This window comes from Pundamilia nyererei, unplaced genomic scaffold (assembly GCF_000239375.1).
Source record: "Pundamilia nyererei isolate P.nyererei 1_Seehausen unplaced genomic scaffold, PunNye1.0 scaffold00027, whole genome shotgun sequence".
NCBI classification, from domain to species: Eukaryota; Metazoa; Chordata; class Actinopteri; order Cichliformes; family Cichlidae; genus Pundamilia; species Pundamilia nyererei.
In genome coordinates, this window is record NW_005187428.1 from 507,634 (window position 1) to 525,799 (window position 18,166).

Genomic DNA, 18,166 nt, shown 5'->3' on the forward strand with positions numbered 1-18,166 from the left:
GGGACGTACACATCACAGTTAAGAGTTAACCAAGAAAATCCCCAAACCACAAAGCAGTCTTTGTAAACTGTCTTACAACTGTCCCCTTTAGCTCTGAGTGAACTAAGGTCTGTGTTCAGCTTTGCTGCACTTGCATTATTTATGACGCATGATTATAGATCTTGGGAAACCTTATAAAAAAGAATAAAAAGTATTTGTTATGTGACTGTGGTGATTTTAACTTGTACACCCAACAGTCAAAACCAAAAAGAACTCAATTTAAAATACATAAACCTGAGAGACAAGCGATCACATTTGTTTTGGTCAAAAATGTTTCAAATTAATGATAATTTTTAGCAGTTTTATATTCTGTCAATCCTCTTATCAATTAAAGGACTAACTGTCATTAAGTGTGCCCGGCGACGACGAAGGATGCTTTTGGTATTACGTGAGTCACAGAAAAATTTATAAGGCCTGCGTCAGAGAAAAATGATAGCGTATGTCTTGAAAATGTCACAGACTGGAGCTCCTGTCCTGGTGTCTCTACGTCCAGAGGTCTTTTCAGGCCAGACCTCTTCAGCTGTGATGTCTTGAGTGCATGTTTTTTTATTTAGATCTGTAATCTAGTTGAGGGATATCAAAGCTGACATATATGGACATCCTCCAGCATTATTCTTTTTTTGTTTGTTTGTTTTCTAAAATATTGAAACCAGATGATAACAAAAAGCAAAGCAAAATAGTTTAAATGTGATCCTAAGAATGGACATATGGGTTCTTTTAAACACACATGTTTAAGGGTTATTCATAAATCTGCGGCTGATTACATTATCTGCTGCCATTGTTCTATGGAAACCCTTTTTTCACTGAACGTTTTAGAGGATCTGAGATGATCCCTGGAGACTGGATCACGTAATCCTGGCACAGCGGCCAGCAGAGGGCAGAAAGACCCGGAATATATTCTGAAAGCAGTCTCGCTCACTTCGCTTTTCTCTGCTTCTTCTGGAGTGTCGGTTTGAATTAGATGAATCTTCATTTTTAAAAGATTCAGCCACACCTTTACCTGTGGGCTTCCTCTGTTCATGTCGTAGCATCCATGAGGATGAGGACCTGAGTCCGGAGCAGAAGGCTGAGCGCGAGCGTGAGAGGAGAATGGCCAACAACGCCCGCGAACGCCTGCGCGTGCGCGACATCAACGAGGCCTTCAAGGAGCTCGGTCACATGTGTCAACTACACCTGAAGAGTGAGAAGCCGCAGACCAAGCTGCTGGTCCTCCACCAGGCTGTGGCGGTGATCCTCAGCTTGGAACAACAAGTCAGAGGTCAGTGCGTGTTTGCTGCAGGGAGGCAGATGATGATGGCACACCCACGATGAAAACTAGGCTTCAGTCAGTTATCCACAGAAAACTCCTTTAGTCTATTTAGACATATTTTTCCTTTACTGCTTCTGGTTAAAATTGAATGAATTTATATAAATATATATTTGGCCACATGAGGGCAGCACAGTAAGCTGCAAACACAGCATTATCTGACAGTAAAGATCTGTGAATGAGAATCTGCAATCAAACAGCCTATTTACACAGTTAGCAGATGGGAAGCAACACTAGCATCTTGAGGTGTGCTTGTGTCCTCTTGTTAAAGAGGCCCTGATGCAGCCCCATCGGCCGCTGAAGGGAAAATATGTGGCTGTTTAAATACTAAATGCCATCTCAGTTCGCTTAGTCTGCCTGCTGTGCAAGAAATATCGAGCTTTTATTATTTTTTCCCCCTTTTAGCTGCTTTTTATCACTAAATTATAACTGAATAGGTGACAGCATGAAATAAGCAAAAAATAAAAAAGCTGGGAGATGCTACAAGGCTAAGGGAAGCTCCAGAAAAAAATATTTATTTTTATTTTATTAAACCTTTATTTAATCATTAATCATCCAGCAATAAACTATAAACAGTTCTTATTCTCTGGAGACGATGCTTTCTGTGCTGTATGTTGTAATTTGACATGTTGCTAATAAGAGAAGCTTCATAGTTAACATACAGAAACGTCTGTAAGGATGACTTATAAAGTTTCTAGCTTCTATTATTTTTAAAGCAGATTGCCAACATCTGTACCACTGTTGCATAAATACAATAACGAGTATGTACTCCCAGTGTTTCCTATTTTAGTCTTATGCTAACGTGTTATTTGTTGGACTCCACAGAGAGGAATCTGAACCCGAAGGCAGCGTGTCTGCGGAGGAGAGAAGAAGAGAAGGCGTCTGCTGTCATGACGGACCCACAGTCCATGCATCTTGCTTTTCATCCCAATCTGACAGACCCGGCGAACCCCATGGGCCACCTCTGAGCACCTGACCACATCGAGTCTACCATCAAGTATTTACCATCACCTTATATCAGCAATAAACTTTATGAATTAAAGTCTAAAACAATTGGATGTTTCTTTTTGAGGGAATAATGTAAAGGACTTCCTCAAATTAATTTCCTGTCTTTGATGTCCAGATGCTGAGGGAAGAGCATCCCAGCTGTTTTGGATGTTTCTCATTTCTTCGGACTTTCAGACCGGGACAGTGAGGTCTTCTCTGATTAGAAAGCGTGATGCAGTTGAACAATCATCTCCTAACTTCCCAAACTGACTCTTAACTTTGTGCCTGAACGTTACTTGTAACAGACAAATGCATTGTACGCTGCAGATGTTTTGTACATATTTTGTATATTTATTGATTATCCTTCTGTTGGACTATATCTGAATGGATGGAAACCAGTAGTAGCAAGGTGTCATCTGCAGTTTTTAATTTTGGCTTAGCCAGGTATGTTTCTGACTGACACTTTTACAGTGTGTCGATATTTACTGCAAACATTTGTGTTTTCCACCGAGCTCAGATCCACATTCCCACATTTGTGTGTTCAGACAGCAGATTTTACTTGTCCTGAAGTGCGTGTGTGTGTGTGTCTGTGTGTGCGTGCGCATATTGCTGCAGGGGTTCGACCATTCTGTGAATGAACAGATCTCCAAGAATGTTCTTTAACACGTGGACAACATCCGGCATTTGTAAAGTTGTTTGAATGTTATTTGTGTTCTTGCACTCTTAAAAGATTACACTTACTGAAACACTGGTGGACAGGAGCCCTCTTCTTCTCAGTGTAATCACTGCTCTTCACACGTAGTCAAACAAGCTCTTTGCATGTTTGAGTTTTTAATAGAACCTTTCATTTGTTTTCTAAGTTATATAAGTTATCTTTTATACAAATGTTGTGAATTTGATGATGTGTATTTGCTTTTGTCTCCGATTTTACACGAGGCAACACTTTTTTTTTGTTTGTTTGTGCAGTTTACTAGATGTAGCTACAGTTCAACCTCTGAGCAATACAATGTTACAGGATGATTGATGTCTTGCTTCTCACTCTGCTGAAACGATAATACAAATTTAAAAAAAAATATTAATCCTGAATGATCTGAAATACTCTTATCATAACATGTACAGTATGTGTACAGTTTGAACTAGCCTACAGGCATGTGTCAAAATTATATTGTAGCAATAAATGTCTTTTTCAATGAATTTTACTCCCAGTTCTGTCTTTTTCACTCATCTTTAGTCTAGTCCTTGTAGTTACCATTTTCAGATTTATTATTATTATTATTATTTTTATTTAACACTGACCTAAGAGTCATTCGAGCATATAAAAAGCATTTATTCAAGTGATAAACTAGTGTTCTGTCTACACGCGGCACAGCAAGAAACCGACTGTATTTTAGTCACTTTGTTACTGTGAAAAAATCACGTATTTTGTTCCCTGTCCTTTCTCGAATTTATGAAAACTACCAAGCAAAATTTGACAGGGATGAAGCTTTTTGCACCAAAGAACTATTTGCTGGTGTATCTTGGCATGGTGTGCTGTGTGTCTTTAAGTAATGCGAGGAAACTGGACAAGTGAAGAAGAATCTGAAAGTCATGCCAGAAATGGTCTCAGTGGAAGGGTGGCTATTAAAAGCAGGAAACGGACGGAAAGTCTGCAGCATGCCAAATTACACCAGAACTGGATTTAAAATCAGGCCTCGTAGTGTGATGAATCCAAATTTAAATAATCTTCGGTATGTATGTAGGAGGTTAAGAAACAAGCACAACAGTGAGCGTCTGCGGCCATCTGTGAAACACGGTGGTGGCTCTGTCATGGTTTTGGCTTTCAGCTAGGGATGCTGGGCATCTTTGAATGTCCTTCATGGAAAACTTTTCCTGAAGTCTACTGAAAGGAATAACAAGAACACTTGTCTAAGAGTTCAGACTGTGTTGAAGAATAAAGGCGGTCATAACAAAACGTGTTGAATTGCACAAACTCAGTTTTTGCTTTGCTTTTTGGTTTTTTGAATAAACTGCTGCACCTACTCCCAATTTTCCAAGTAAATTATAAAGTCACTCAAGACTTTTGCACAGTACTGCATATGCCACGAATTTGCAAATGTTGCCACAAATATAAATTAATACAGTTTTACAAACAATAAGAACTTTAGCCAAATATCAACAAGGCAGCTTCCTTTAAGACCTCTTTGAAATCAAATCTGGATTTTGTGTGAGTTGCCAGGTAAAAAAAAAATCGCCTGCAATAAAAAAAAAAAAAAAAAAAAAACAAACAAAAAAACTCCTTTACCCATGCCTTTATTTATTTATTTTTTAGCTCGAGTATTTGTAGTTAAAATATTTCGACCCTTTCAAAAACAAATAAATAAATACATGAAAAGAAAGAAAAGAGGAAGTATTATAAGGATATGAATCCTAAATAATCATGAATCAGAAATAACTAAACGTGCTTTAGAACTGCAGAACTACTAATACAATTACATGTAGGGAATTCTTCGTATCATTATTATAGATTTATGTATAAGCCTACCTCAAAGCGAGCACTAGGCAGCAGCAGCAGCAGTCATATGATGTTTCTGTGTGACAGTGAACGCCTCTCTGAGCGGGGCTGATCATGTCTGGGCGGGTGGAGGCTGGACAGTCCGATCGGACAGAGGAGGAGGAGGACAAGTCAGCGCTCACACAATACGGTAAGTTTGAGATTAAGAACAAAACCTGCTCTAAATAACGCGAACGACCTCAATCCTTCAAAGATACCCCATCTGCGGTGATCAGCAGCGCGTTTAAAGATGTTACTCCAACTTTTTACTACACCTTTTCATTAAGTCGGTCTTTTTACAACAGAAGCAGGTAGAGTTCTTGTATCCTTTTTAAAGTAGCGAAGTAAAGTTTATCCGGATAAAGTGTGTGAGTGGCAGATACTGTAGTATCCAAGGACAAATGAGTTCATGTTAAGTACCTAGAATGACAAAGTAAGAACGACCCAATGAAACGTTAGAAGCTCTTATTACGCATGAACATGGCAGGTTGTAGAAAACCCACCAATGGGACAATTTGCTGTCTTTTTTCTTTTTTTTTAACCAAGTCATTTAACTTTTACTTAACATCAGCTGAGCAGTCGATTTAAGGGGAATTGAAGGGGGCTGGTCAATTTAAACTAACAGGACAAAGCAGCGGAGTGCTGTTTTTTCTACAACCTGGCAACCAAAAGTAGTTTATGACTGATAGGTGATTGGTGAAAGTTACTGTTTAGTTAGTCTAAGTTCAAACATCGCAATGAACTGAGGCTGGACTGGCTGAAAAATGAACATTTTTAATGTGTTTCTCTCTTTTTTCTGATTTTGTGGTGCTTATAAATCCCTTAAAACTATTATTATTATCATGATTATTTTCCATAACATTGATAGTTAACTAAATCAGCACATTTTGGAATAGTTAAAGGAAAAGATATACGCACAATAAAGCCATGTAGAGTGAAATAAAAAAAAAAAAATTATTGCCTACAATATATTGGGGTCACAAATGACCTCACCGGGTCACTTCTGTAAAAGTGTTGGTCATTCGAGGGTTATTTGGAGTGGCAGCATGCTAAGGATGGGGCTCGTAGGAAGACACAATACTGTCTTCTATTGTGTTTGTGTGTTACAGCCTCACAGTAGTGTGTTTGTTGACAAACATTTTCCTCAAGTGTCATACGACGGAGCGGATGACGACACCTCTCCACCTCAGCCAGTTGTAGTTGTCATGCAGTTGGCTCAGCTCGGGCTGTACAATAGTACGCTGTCATTAGCACACAGAAAGAGCTGTTTTCATTGCACAGCAATATCAGGCACTCACCAGCATCCATTTATTGTCTCTTTATGTGCAGCTGCGTGAGGAGCTCCTTCGATGTCTGTCCTTACGTTCCCTCTTAAGCTCCAACCCTGCTCCAGTGTTTTGTAAACAGATGATAAGGCCTGACCAACCTGAAGCATCGGTTTTCAATTCACTCTCCCGTGCAGTCTCCCTCTTGGTGTCATTTTTAACATACCTGTCTGTGCGTGTTACCACCAGTTTATCTCCAGAGGGGTTGGGATGGAGTCTCACAGGCCGAGCGGTTCTCCAGACATCAGGACGCAGAGGGGCTACATGCTGGAGCACAGTCACAGGGGCAGCCAGGACAACTCGTTTGGAGTGAGGATTCAGGTTCAAGGGATTAAAGGTCAACCCTATGTGGTTCTGAACAGTTCAAGCCAGGACAGCAACAGGGACGTTTCTGTCATCACTCACCAGGCAGGGTACAACCCGGGTATGGCGCGAAGGTCCATGGATGACAGACAGCTATCACCTGAGCCACAGAAGATGGTTAACTCCCCCGTGTTTAATTATCAGAAACGCCCAGAGATCGTGAGATCCTACAGCCCTGAAAATAATAAACTGAGCCCGGGGTTTCCTTCACAAACAGCCTCAAACAAACCGACTACCAACGTGACCAAACCCAGGATCCCTCTGCCTGCTGAGGGCCCAGGAGAAGACCCTGCTGAGTTGACCCAGAACAAGGCGCCTCCATCTGATGGACAAATTTCTCCAAGGTCCCCAAACTTAGTGGAGACCGACTCCATCATTTCTGTAGGGAAACTAATAAGCCAGTTTAACAGCAACCAACGGAGGGGAAGAGGCCCGAGGAACAGGCTGAACCTCGAGGAGTGTCGTCGGTCACGCAGCGTGGACAGCAGTCGGACCTCTGAATCCTCCTCGCCCTCCCCTTCAGCTAGCAGGAACTCGTCTCTGAAGGGCGGGATGTACCCTCCTGGATCGGCCAGGGCTCGACTCCTCAGTGGAGAAGTCAACTTAAAGCCACCAAGCAACAAAGATACGACCGCCAAAGGGCTTCACAGAGCAGAGAAAGCATCAAGCGGTGACCGGGCTGATGAATCTGATGAAAGAGATGCACAGGTACAGGCTTTTGTTTTAGGGCAAAGTTGTCATTTGAAAGATCAGATTTATTTGCCGTATGTTCCCTAATCAGGTCACTCCCGATCTTCTGAAAGGACAGCAAGAGCTCTCAGTAGATCCAGCCGAAGACACGACGAAACAAATGCTGTTCACTTACCTGAAGGCTGGGTAAGTCCCCCCAAGCTTTCGGCACTTTACTTTAAAGGGGCAAACAGACATTTTAGGAACTATAGAGCATATATTTGATTTCTTGCAAATGGGTTGAATTACGGTGTTTGCCTATACCTTAAATAAGAGACTCCAACAGGAAAGGCAGCTTGATTTGTATTGTTAGCGTTTAAGCACACACTGTAAACTTGGAGGAGCAGCGAGCAAGGCTTTGTGCAAACAGTTACAAAGAACAGTGACCGGCACCTCTAAAGTTCAGCGTTTTCAATTTTGTTTGTTTAAAGTGCACAAAAGCAAAAGTTTAGAAATGTCAGAGGACAGTGTTCTGGATTACTTTATAGGCTGTCACATTATTAGCTCTCTGAAGTCTAGCAAACAGGATATGACCTGTTGTGAGATTTAGACCCTTTTTAAAATAAATTATTAGCAATAACAAAGGAATTTTACTGAAATAAAAGTATAATATAGTTTCCACTTTTTTCTTTTTCCTTAAAAAACAATTTAATTGACTTGGTCTCATTCTATATTCCCCCCCCTGCTCATCCACACCTCACCTGCAGTGCCCCACATACTTCCTTACCAGTATATCAGACTCAAAATAGAGGAGTTGCGCACTAATGTGAACACGTGCGGTGGAGATGTTTGTGCTTTACAGACGATCTGGCAACATGGTTAACATTGCACAAACAGTACATGCAATACTTATAAATCATAAACTCTGAAGGATGTAGACTTTATCTATACATTTTCCATGAGAAACAGCTTGTTTGAGCTTGAGATCAGATAAGCAAGTGGTCCGGGTCATGGGGGCAGTTGTCTAGGCTCCATCTAAAATATGTAATATCTTCCATAACGGCTCTGCTGTTACTCTAAACTATCTTAATAAACAAGTTTAGTTTCCTGTTTTCAACCTAATTTCCAATAAAAAACCAATCGAACAAAAACAAGTTATATTTGTTGTGTATAACATTGTCTCATTTTTCACAATAGTATATTCAGTACTCCCTGTTGGTCTAGTGGTGAGTGTGTGGTTGAGATCAGGCAGTGCAGTCTGATACGGGGAGCTGCTCCAGATGTGTGTTCTCAAGTCAGGAATGTAGAGCACGACCATGTTTTTACTGATAAAATATCTGCTGCACTTGGAAAGTTTGAAACATCTACCAGTGCCTGTTTGGTGCAATTTATTTACAAAAAAATGCTGAATTATGTGTTGTACCCCTAAGAGAGGTCAAGTGAACAATGTTTTATTTCTGCATACCAAAGCTACTTGACATCACGCTCAGAGGAGGTCCTGCCCTGCCGCAACCAGATCAAGTTTCATCTTTTCATCGGTGTTGTTGCTGTGTTTGCTAAATATTTTTTCTTGCTGCCCAGAACGACTGATGACGACTCCACCACCCATAGAAAGGTCCACCTGCTCTTTCGGAGGATCAACAAGCTCAAATGGAGAACTGCTGCCAATGTGGAGCAGGAGGAGAAAGTCAGTGTTGGCATGAGATGTTCGTCAGGGCAGCTCACTCTCCAATGTGATTTATTGTGTTTGTCTGAAACTGCTTATATTATTGCAATGTTTTGCTTTTAGGACTACGAAGAGGCGATAAAGCTCCTGCGGGAGAAACAGGCAGAGCTGGAGAAAGAAGTGTCGGAACTGAGGCAAAGACTAGACGCTGAGATGAAGGTGTAGTGTAGCCCCATCCTGCTGAGTCACCTCCAAACAGCTCACTTCCTCTTCCTGTGACTGACAATGTCCCTGTCTGTTGTTGTTCTTTTCCTGCAGAATGAAATGACTTTAGCCAAAGCCTGTGAGAAGGCGAGGACAGAAAAGAAGAAACTTCAGGAAGAGCTGATAAAAAGCCAAGCTGAGCTCAGCCAACTCAGGGACAAGCTGGGAGAAGTTGAGGCAGAACTTCAGTTTACCAAAGAGGAGTAAGGCTGTGACCTTCAGGTCATTCACCAAAGCTTTAAAGTAAAGCTCTGCCTAGTGATTCAGTTTAATTTGGTTTTAATTATTTAGTGCCAAATCACAACAAATGCCTTAGTGCACTTTATATTGTAAGGTGAAGACACAATAATCAGCCAGCCCCCTAATAGCAAGCGCTTGGCAACAGTGGGAAGGAAGAACACCCCTTTAAAAGGAAGAAACCTCCTGCAGAACCAGGCTCAGGGCGGGGCAGCCATCTGACACTAAAGTCAAACTAGACTCGCCAAGCCTGAATGTGTCATATTTCTGCAGTTTAGGTGAAGCACTCCATATACAAACCGACTGTTGGGATTTAAATGGTCAAGTCCAAGTCCAAGTGCTACTGGTCATGAAAGAGCCCAGCACGTGCATTTTAAAATAAAAATGATACTGCACAGCCTGCTGATCTGGAGGATTTGTTGCTTTTTGACGGAACTAGTACTGCTGCCATATTACAAAGTGCTTTTGATCTTCTAAACTAAGCAAAAAGACAAATTAGTATTTTTCCCACTGGAAAAAAACTCAACAACATTATTTTAATGAAATCCTGAGATACAGAACTTTAACTCAATGCTGTTTTTCAGGGTCTTCGTGTAAGCCTCTGCTCATGCTCTCTGGTCACTCGAGTGCACTCTGATGTATGATTGGATGAAGGGCATTGAACTGAAAGCAGTTAGTTGAATACACTTTTGGTTTAGTGGTAGTTTGTTTCAAAAGTGAAGATTCCTGTTTTTCAGTCTATTCCAGTTAAGCAGCTTTTTGCAGCATTTAAGGAGAATAAGCGAGCTCCTGTCTTTGATATGAAATATGAATCTGTTCTCGTATGTTGCCAGGGTGGCTCAAATGAAGGCTGAGAAAGAGAGAGCTAAAGCAGAGATGCAGGACCTTCAGCAGCAGCTCTCAGAGATGCACGACGAGCTGGACCGAGCAAAGAAAGCAGAGGTGATAAATGAAGAGAAAGAAGTCCTTCTGCAGGTAAATGAAAGCCCACGAGCCAAAATATAGCAGATGGAAAGCAGCTTTTTCCCTTAAATATATATTTGTGATGGTGAATTTGACAGGATTTATCCCAGCTGCATGCAGAGTTTCAGGAGATGCTACAGGTGAAGGAAGAGCAGGAGGACTTGCTGCATCGCAGAGAGAGGGAGCTCAGTGCCCTGAAGGGAGCACTTAAAGAGGAGGTGGAGACTCAGGATATATACACCTCTGCTCTGAAGGAGGAGCACGAACAGGAGCTTCAGAAGCTGCTCGGGCACTTGGAGCTGGTTAAAGAGGTACCAGGAAACATACCTCCATTTGCTCTGATCTATCACACCCCTGTGTCACGTCATATTTCGATGTTGATCTCACACTTTGCTTTCGCCCTGTCTCTCAGAGCAATGCTCTGCTCTGCCAGAAGAAGCTCGAGGCGGAGGAGGAGAGCGGTGCAGCTAAGGTGCAACTGAAGGAGCTGAGCCAGGAGAGAGATCAGCTGAGAGGGAAGGTGCAAGAGCTTAACAACAAGTTGGAGCAGCTGAATCAGGTGATCCAGGAGTACAAAACCACAGAAAGACAGTTGGAGCAGAGATCAAAGCAGCTTGAGGTGAGGAAAGGGGTGCAAATGTAGGGAGATAAATGTCAAATTTTCAGTTTGTTCAGTTTTCTTTTGCTTCATGCCGTTTCAGAGGGAAAAGCAACAGGTTGAGGAAATGCTGGACGATGTGAGGAGGAATGAAGAAGAGATGTGTCAGTCTAACAAGTCGCTGCTCACTCGCTTGGAAGACGTGCAGGTATCAAGGAAATAAGGTTGAGCGGGAGAAAAATGGAGCACACTTCATCATGTCTACTATATCATATTATTTCATGAGCATCATAGCTATGCTCTTGAAATGAATTCTTTACTCTGGGTTTTCTTCTGACAGGGTAAACTAGCCAAATTGAACCATGAGCACAGAGACCTGAAAGAGAAGCTCAGGGAGGAGAAGAAGCAAGTGGAGGAGCTGTGGAAGACAAAAACTGAGCTGGAAGATGAGAGACGGCTGCAGGACAGGGCCATGGAGCAACTGCAGAGGAAGGTGAGAGGGGGACATAAACTATTCTTTTAAGGCCTTCCAAAAAAATTCTATGTGTTCTTGGAGCCAAATGAGGCCTGAAAGTCTGCTATCTTAACCCTGAAGCCATGAGATCACCAGAAACAGCTGTTAAGTCTCGTGCTTGCATAACTTCTTTCATCTCCTATGTCTCGCTTATCTGAGCTCTTTGTTTATCTGCACGGGTAGATGAATGGCATCATAGAGGAGTGTGAGGCGTCCACAGATGTGCTTCAGAACCAGGTCGATGAGGCCAAAGAAAAGAGTCAGAGGGACTTGGCCGAGCTGCGGAGACAGCTGCAGGAAAAGGGAGCAGAGCTGGAGAAATCCAGACAGGCAGCCAAAAAAATGCAGGAAGAGGTGTGGTGCTCACCGTCTCCCTGATTCATCAGCATGAATTAGTCTTAGTCACCAAAAGAAAAATAAGAGTATGAGAACATGCACGTTTTGTATGATTTTGAATAAAAGTGGTCAGACTCTACGGATTATGTGTTGTCTGTAGAAGTGTCTGCTTTACTGCTCAGCACCGGACATTGCATGTTGCTTTGTGTTTAACCTTTGAGCTGTTTTCTTGTTCAGCTGTTTCCTCTGGAGGAGGATCTGCGGAGGTGTCGCAGGGAGCAGCAGGAGGCCCAGCTGAGGGGCCGGCAGCTGGAGCAGAAGGTGGAGGAGCTGGAGGAGAGGAATGTTGCCGCGATGGACGAGCGAGAGCGCCAGGTCAAACTCATGGAGGTAAAAACATCTCTGAACCTCCAGCTTGTCAAACTCAAAATGCAGCGGTGGTTACCACTGTTACCTCACAGCAAGAAGGTTGTGGGTTCAATTGCTCCATCAGGCTTTTCGGTGTGGAGTTTGCATGTTTTCTGGTTTTCCAAAGGCATGCATTTTTAGGGGCCTGGTTAACTGGTGAATTTGAATAGTTTCCTGTCTCTCTGTGTTAGTCCTGTGACAGACTGTTAACGTGTCCAGGGTGTACCCCGCCTCTCACCCCATGGTGGCTGAGATAGGCTCCAGCACCTCCTGTGTCATTTTATTGGATAAGCATAAACATATGGATGGATTGATGGTTTACCTTCTGAAACAATATAATTACATTCGGATGGTAACAGAAACAAAATAACCTGTTCCTACCCCATTTTTTATTTTATTTTACTCCGTCCACACGTACACGGGTATTTTTGAAAACGGAAATTTTCCGTTTTCGTTTTAAAAAATAATCCCGTCCACACGTCCACACAGCAGGTGGCGCTATATTCCTAACCGTGTAGAAATGTTGGCCAATCAGAAGTCTAGAAGCCTCGGTGGGAAAAAGTAAACAAAGCTGGGGCATAGAAGCAGAACCGAGTCGTATGTGTGGAGGGACAGTAAAGTGTGTATATGTAAGCATTTACACACTGCAGAGACTACAATTAACAGTATTGTAGAAATTCATTTCACCGAAACAATAACGTGGCGCACACTGTGACGTCAGAAAAGGCGCACATCTTTGACGCTGCGTTTGTCCACACGTAAATGCAAAAACGGAGTTTTAGAAAATATCCACCCTGGCCGGAGTTTTTAAAAATCTCCGTTTTCAGTGACAAAAAACGCCGTTTACGTGTGGACGAAAGGTGCAAACGCATAGAAAAATCTGCGTTTTCAAAAATACCCGGGTACGTGTGGACATAGCCCAAGTGAACACAAGACTGTTGGTAACACTTTGGCTACTTCCACACTAATGCGCTTTCATTTGAAAACGCATCGTTTTCTCTCCGTTTTGGCCTCCCGTCTACAAGGCGTTTTCCCCGAAGGAAAACGCAGCGTTTTGAAAATGAATAAATTTGAAGACGGTGCTTTCGCGTCGCAGTGTGGACAGCGAAAAATGAGACCTTGGAAAACAATGACGCATTTTAGTCATGTGATGCAGTCATGTGACCAATTAAACAAAGATAGCGGAGGGCAGCAGTTGTTTTGTTTGCTCTCAATTTCGACAGCCCTATTAAAGATTAATATCAGTCTGTACATGCTTCAGATAGCTTTTCTTCAAATTTGTTAATTCTCACTCGCTTTTGCAACTTTGTACTTTTGTGTTACTCGCAGCAACAAGTCCACCTCATCGGTAATCCATTTAAAAACTTGACCTTTCAAAGAGCCGGAAAGTAAATATGCGGCAGACAGAAATCAGGCAGGCCGAATCGTCTTGCGTTTCACGCATGCGCAGTACTGGAACGTAAGTGTTTTCGGCCGTTTCAATGTGGACGCACAACTCTATCCGGGCTAGTGTGGACGTAGCCTTTATTTCACCTTAGTTAATATACTTATTTGTTAAAAATATTTTACATTAAACATTGTAACAAATTGAGCTTAATTGTATCTCCAAACTAGCCAAGGAGTGGAAGTCCTTTTAGTCAGCTGTTATCATCCGTAATAGAATTTCATATAGTCACAGTATTTAAGTTGTTTTAGTCTGGATACTGTTCTGCTGCCCGTGCAAGCCACTTTGCAACCCACCTATTGCCCACCCCCTCCTTTTCCTGTTATTTCTAACTCATTCAGTGGCCTGCCTGCTGTTATTTATGTCTGCAGTGTTCTTTACTGTTCTTGCTGTTGCTCTTTCCACACCAGAGTTTCCAGATATGAGGGGAAAGGTGCTGAGGTTCCCAGGGCAGAATTAGAGAAAAAAATGACTGCAGATGGAAAAACAATCCTGTAATCACTTAAGTGTCTGTCTTACAGTGTCTGCTCATTTACCTACATCCCTATGGGTGCAGAAAGGGAAAGGTTAAAATGAAGCATTGTTAAACTGTCTTTTCCAGGTGCTTGCCTCTTGTTTATACAGACCTGGAGCGAGACTTTTTACTAAAATTTGTGTGGCTGCATTAATAAAACCAAGTAATACAAAAGTATCTCAGAGTTCACTGTAGATCTAATCCTCCAGTTTAAGCTTAAAGATGAAAATCTACCCACATTGTTAGATGGCAACAGTAATATTCCCAGCTATAACACGTGTAAGAGCGCGCAGTCACACACGTAATGTTTACCTGTTCCTCTGTGTGTATTTGCACTGTCACCTGTACCTGCTCTGGGTGAGGAGAAGTTCACTGGAAACAGCGCCTCGCAGCTCAGCCCTGTTTGTCTTGCCGATGCAAAAACATTACACAGTGATACCGGCGTGCGCACTGTTGACACTTTGTATCAACCGAGGAAGAGCGTATTTACTGTTGAAAGTTATCAGACCTGTCCGACCGTTCTCAGAAACCTTCTTCTACCTACCCCCACCCCCCACACACACACATCCACTGCTAACGCAAGCAGAGTTTAACATAATAGCAAAGCGGGTTTTTTTGTGCATTTTTCCTGAAGGCTTCCTTGTATAATGTTACCCAATACCCTCGTCTAATCTGAGTCAGCTTTCTAACCACATTCTCCAGAGATAAATATCTCATGTCCCCTGTGCTTCCAGCGTGCAATTTAAATGAAGTCGATGATGGTTTGAAGCATCTTTTCATTCATTTCCTCTCCTCTCAGGAGCGCATCAGCCACCTGGAAGAAGACCTTTGTGATGAGCGCGGCAGTGCTGACCGCTTGATGGAGCGATTAGACAAAACCAAGGAGCAGGCAGGTTTACTCCCTTGTTGTCTTTGCTGTTTTTTTTGTGTGTGTTTTTTTTCCAGATGAAGCTCACATTTTGCATTTTTCTAATGCTCATAAATTTCCCTCCACAAAAACAACAACCTACCAGTGATAGATTTATTGCCTGTCTCAATTTTGGGCCCTCAGCTCTGTTTTGATCATAAACAGATGTTGAGCTGAGAGCTCAGATTTCTCTGCAAACACCCAAAGCTGCTGATGTTTCTGAGCTGCGCGTAAAACAAGTTTGTTTTGTTGTTTCGTCTGGTCATTAATCATGCTTCTTCACCGCTTCCTCATCTTCAGTGTGCTTTTAATGCTGGCCTACGTTTAGGGGAGCAAAGTAGTACACAGTAGGTGACACAAAATGCTCTTTTGGTTAAACTACTAAGCCCCCCACCCCCACTCCCTGCTCCCCCAAAAAACAGCTAACTATTGTGAGCAAGTATTCACACTCCCTCCTCTGGGCCTCTGGATGTTATTAGTGAGGAGAGCCTTTAGATCTGATGTGTCCGCTCAGACCGGACTGAATTTCCTCTGTTTTTATGGAAACCTTTTATTTAAACTGAAAGTTTGTAATAACACATGGTCTTGTTTGCAGTCAGTATTGAAGAGAATGCATGTGAACGGAAAGCAAGTTGTGAGGTTTAGTGTTAAAGCAGAACCCTTGTGCACATTTCTAGTGCCTTATATTCCTTTTAAATCAATGTTTCTTGCATTATTCAAAGGTTACCCTGCAATTTATACTTTGTCCTCCTCTCTTTAAGCGAACTTTCCTCTGATTGGCTGCCCATCACAAACAAAACGTTTGAACGGTAGGAGGTAGATGCGTCTGTCCTCACAGCCTCCAGGCAACTCTGTGCATCTGAAATGCCTTTGTGTCTCTAAGCAAGAATATCAATTTCTTTGACGTCACATTGAACCAACACGGAAAAAAACACCTCAAACTGAGTGTTTAGAGAAAATAAGTAAAAGTCTACTTTCAGGAGGAAAACATATGAAGTACAAGCTCAGCAAATAATAAATTAGTAGTTCAGTGTCCATATGTCCCAGCTGTATTTCTTATGTGCGATGTTATGCAGTACATGTATAATGGATAATAAAAACTATGTTTCTCTCTGCATTAACAGATGGATCAGATGCGGAATGAACTGATGCAGGAGAGATCTGCCAGGCAGGATCTGGAGTGCGATAAGATAAGCCTGGAGAGGCAGGTAATTATCCCTAACCCCCCAACACCAGACAGCTAAACAGAGTGAAATCATTTCTGGAGAAAAAAAAATCTTAAGGTGGAGTCAATGTGATGCAAGAGACTGCTGCTGAAAAATGAGGGTTAAGATCCAAGTTAGATACTCAGCTCTTTTAAGCTTTTGCTTTTAAATAATAACCAAAATCAAGTGAAATACTCATGTAAAAGCATGTGGAATAAAATCAGCATGGCGTTCAAATTGTAAGATTCATGTTCAATATCAGCATTGATGTTAATGGTGTTAATAGAAACCTGCTCAAAGGTGCCCTGCAGAGTTTTTTTTTTTAATTTCTTGTAAAGATACAAAAAGCTTCAGCTTACTCTCAGCATTGCTCACCAAACTGTATTGCTTACATGCTTGAGGGTTAACAACTGTGCAAACTTTTGCAAAGCTTGTTTTTTCCTACTTTGTTTAATAGACCATTGCCTCCCCCCTTTGGATCCGTGGAATAACAACCTCAAGCTCTAACATTCTTGTGCAAGAAGCAAACAAAACTGCGACCACCCTGAGAAACTACTGCTTCATGTTGCTATTACAGATTTTTTTTTTTTTTTTTAAAAGCTAAAATTCTTCATCGTATTCTCTCTGGCAGAATAAGGACCTTAAAAGCAGAGTGGCTCATCTGGAAGGTTCACAGAAGAGCAACCAGGACTCACTCGTCTCCAAGCTCAACATCCGCATCCAGGAGCTGGAGGAGAGGTTGCAAGGAGAAGAGAAGTGAGCAAACACACAGCAAAAAGTGACCTTACTTTAACAACTTCTCATCAGTTTTAGACATTAATATGGATTAAGGCTGTATGGATCAGTGCAACTACAGAAACTCAGATTCTTGGTCCTGGCTCTCAGTGAGTGGTGGACCCATTTATCACTTGGTTGTAAGAAAAATCATCTCTGGTCTGCACACTAGGAGTGTGTTAAGTTACACAAAGCTGGAGGAGAAAACAGGCACATGATCCCTTGTTGCTTTTGCTCTCAGGGACAACAACAACTTACAACAAGTGAACCGCAGGCTGGAGCGCAAGCTGAAGGAGATGAAAATGCAGGGAGACGAGGAGCGCCTCAACCTGCAGAGCCAGACGGACCAGGTCGACACATCTTTAACCACGAATAAAACCTTGTTACGATGTTCTCTTCAGCAGGCGACTCGACTCGTGATTCTTTATCTCGTTTTTCCCCGAACTCTGCAGCTGACTCAGAGGCTAAAGACGGCGAAGAGGCAGATGGACGAGGCGGAGGAGGAGATCGAGCGTCTGGAACACGCTAAAAAGAAGTTGCAGAGAGAGCTGGATGAGCAGATGGAGGCCAACGAGCAGCTTCACAGCCAGCTGAGTGCAGTGCGGAATGAGATGAGGTGACCGATCGCTCTCTGCCTTTAACATGCCGCTGCACTAAATCACGTCATCACCATCATTTAATGTTTTTGCTTCAACAGGCGGAAGAAGAAGGCCACTCCCCTCACTAAGGTCGCAGAGGACGATGTGAACGACTTGGACGACCTGGGATCTGACTGACCCGCGCTTAAAAAGAATTCAATCTGGAATTTAATGTCACTGTGAACATTTCACAATTGAGTAAAATGTCATTAACAACTCAGGTGTGACTTCCACCTTGAGCTGCATGGCACCTTGCCAATGCTGACCTCTTGTGGTGATATTTATAACTGCATTATCAGACCAACTTGATTATTCTTAATCTCTAATTTATTCTGTTGGTGTATTAATGAATATGACGTGGCGCGAACGTTCTTAAGATAATAACTAAATGCACTAAAATGCTTTTTTCAACATTCACCAGTGTATATACGCCTCCAGACACTGAAATAAATACAGCTGTGTGACATTTCTGTCAGTCT

At 42.2% G+C, this 18,166-nt stretch overlaps 2 protein-coding genes across 2 annotated transcripts in view; both read left to right on the plus strand.

Moving 5' to 3' along the window:
* The window catches only part of LOC102203800 (transcription factor 12-like), a 12,319-nt gene extending 8,802 nt beyond the window's left edge, over positions 1-3,517 (plus strand). The window contains exons 11-13 of the mRNA XM_005727999.1: positions 1,068-1,297; positions 2,171-2,342; positions 2,469-3,517. Of these exons, the coding sequence (XP_005728056.1) occupies positions 1,068-1,297; positions 2,171-2,313 (373 nt within the window). The 3' untranslated portion in view covers positions 2,314-2,342; positions 2,469-3,517. The remainder of the gene's footprint in view (positions 1-1,067; positions 1,298-2,170; positions 2,343-2,468) is intronic.
* A 1,410-nt stretch (positions 3,518-4,927) lies between these two features.
* LOC102204376 (cingulin-like protein 1) lies at positions 4,928-18,153 on the plus strand. Its single transcript, XM_005728001.2, has 19 exons — positions 4,928-5,013; positions 6,377-7,258; positions 7,332-7,426; positions 8,801-8,906; positions 9,009-9,104; positions 9,204-9,352; positions 10,220-10,361; positions 10,448-10,660; positions 10,762-10,968; positions 11,051-11,155; positions 11,288-11,440; positions 11,645-11,815; positions 12,035-12,187; positions 14,963-15,052; positions 16,195-16,278; positions 16,907-17,031; positions 17,291-17,399; positions 17,502-17,665; positions 17,747-18,153. The coding sequence occupies exons 2-19, from the start codon at positions 6,398-6,400 to the stop codon at positions 17,823-17,825; spliced, it is 3,102 nt and encodes a 1,033-aa protein (XP_005728058.1). The 5' UTR covers positions 4,928-5,013; positions 6,377-6,397; the 3' UTR covers positions 17,826-18,153.
* Positions 18,154-18,166: the final 13 nt, after the last annotated feature.

Excerpts from the sequence above, each read along its gene's own strand:
- LOC102204376 (XM_005728001.2), top strand. The coding sequence starts at position 6,398 with ATGGAGTCTCACAGGCCGAGCGGTTCTCCAGACATCAGGACGCAGAGG. Across the intron at positions 7,427-8,800 it reads TTCACTTACCTGAAGGCTGG|AACGACTGATGACGACTCCA; the intron begins GTAAGTCCCCCC and ends CTTGCTGCCCAG. Across the intron at positions 17,400-17,501 it reads TGCAGAGCCAGACGGACCAG|CTGACTCAGAGGCTAAAGAC; the intron begins GTCGACACATCT and ends CGAACTCTGCAG.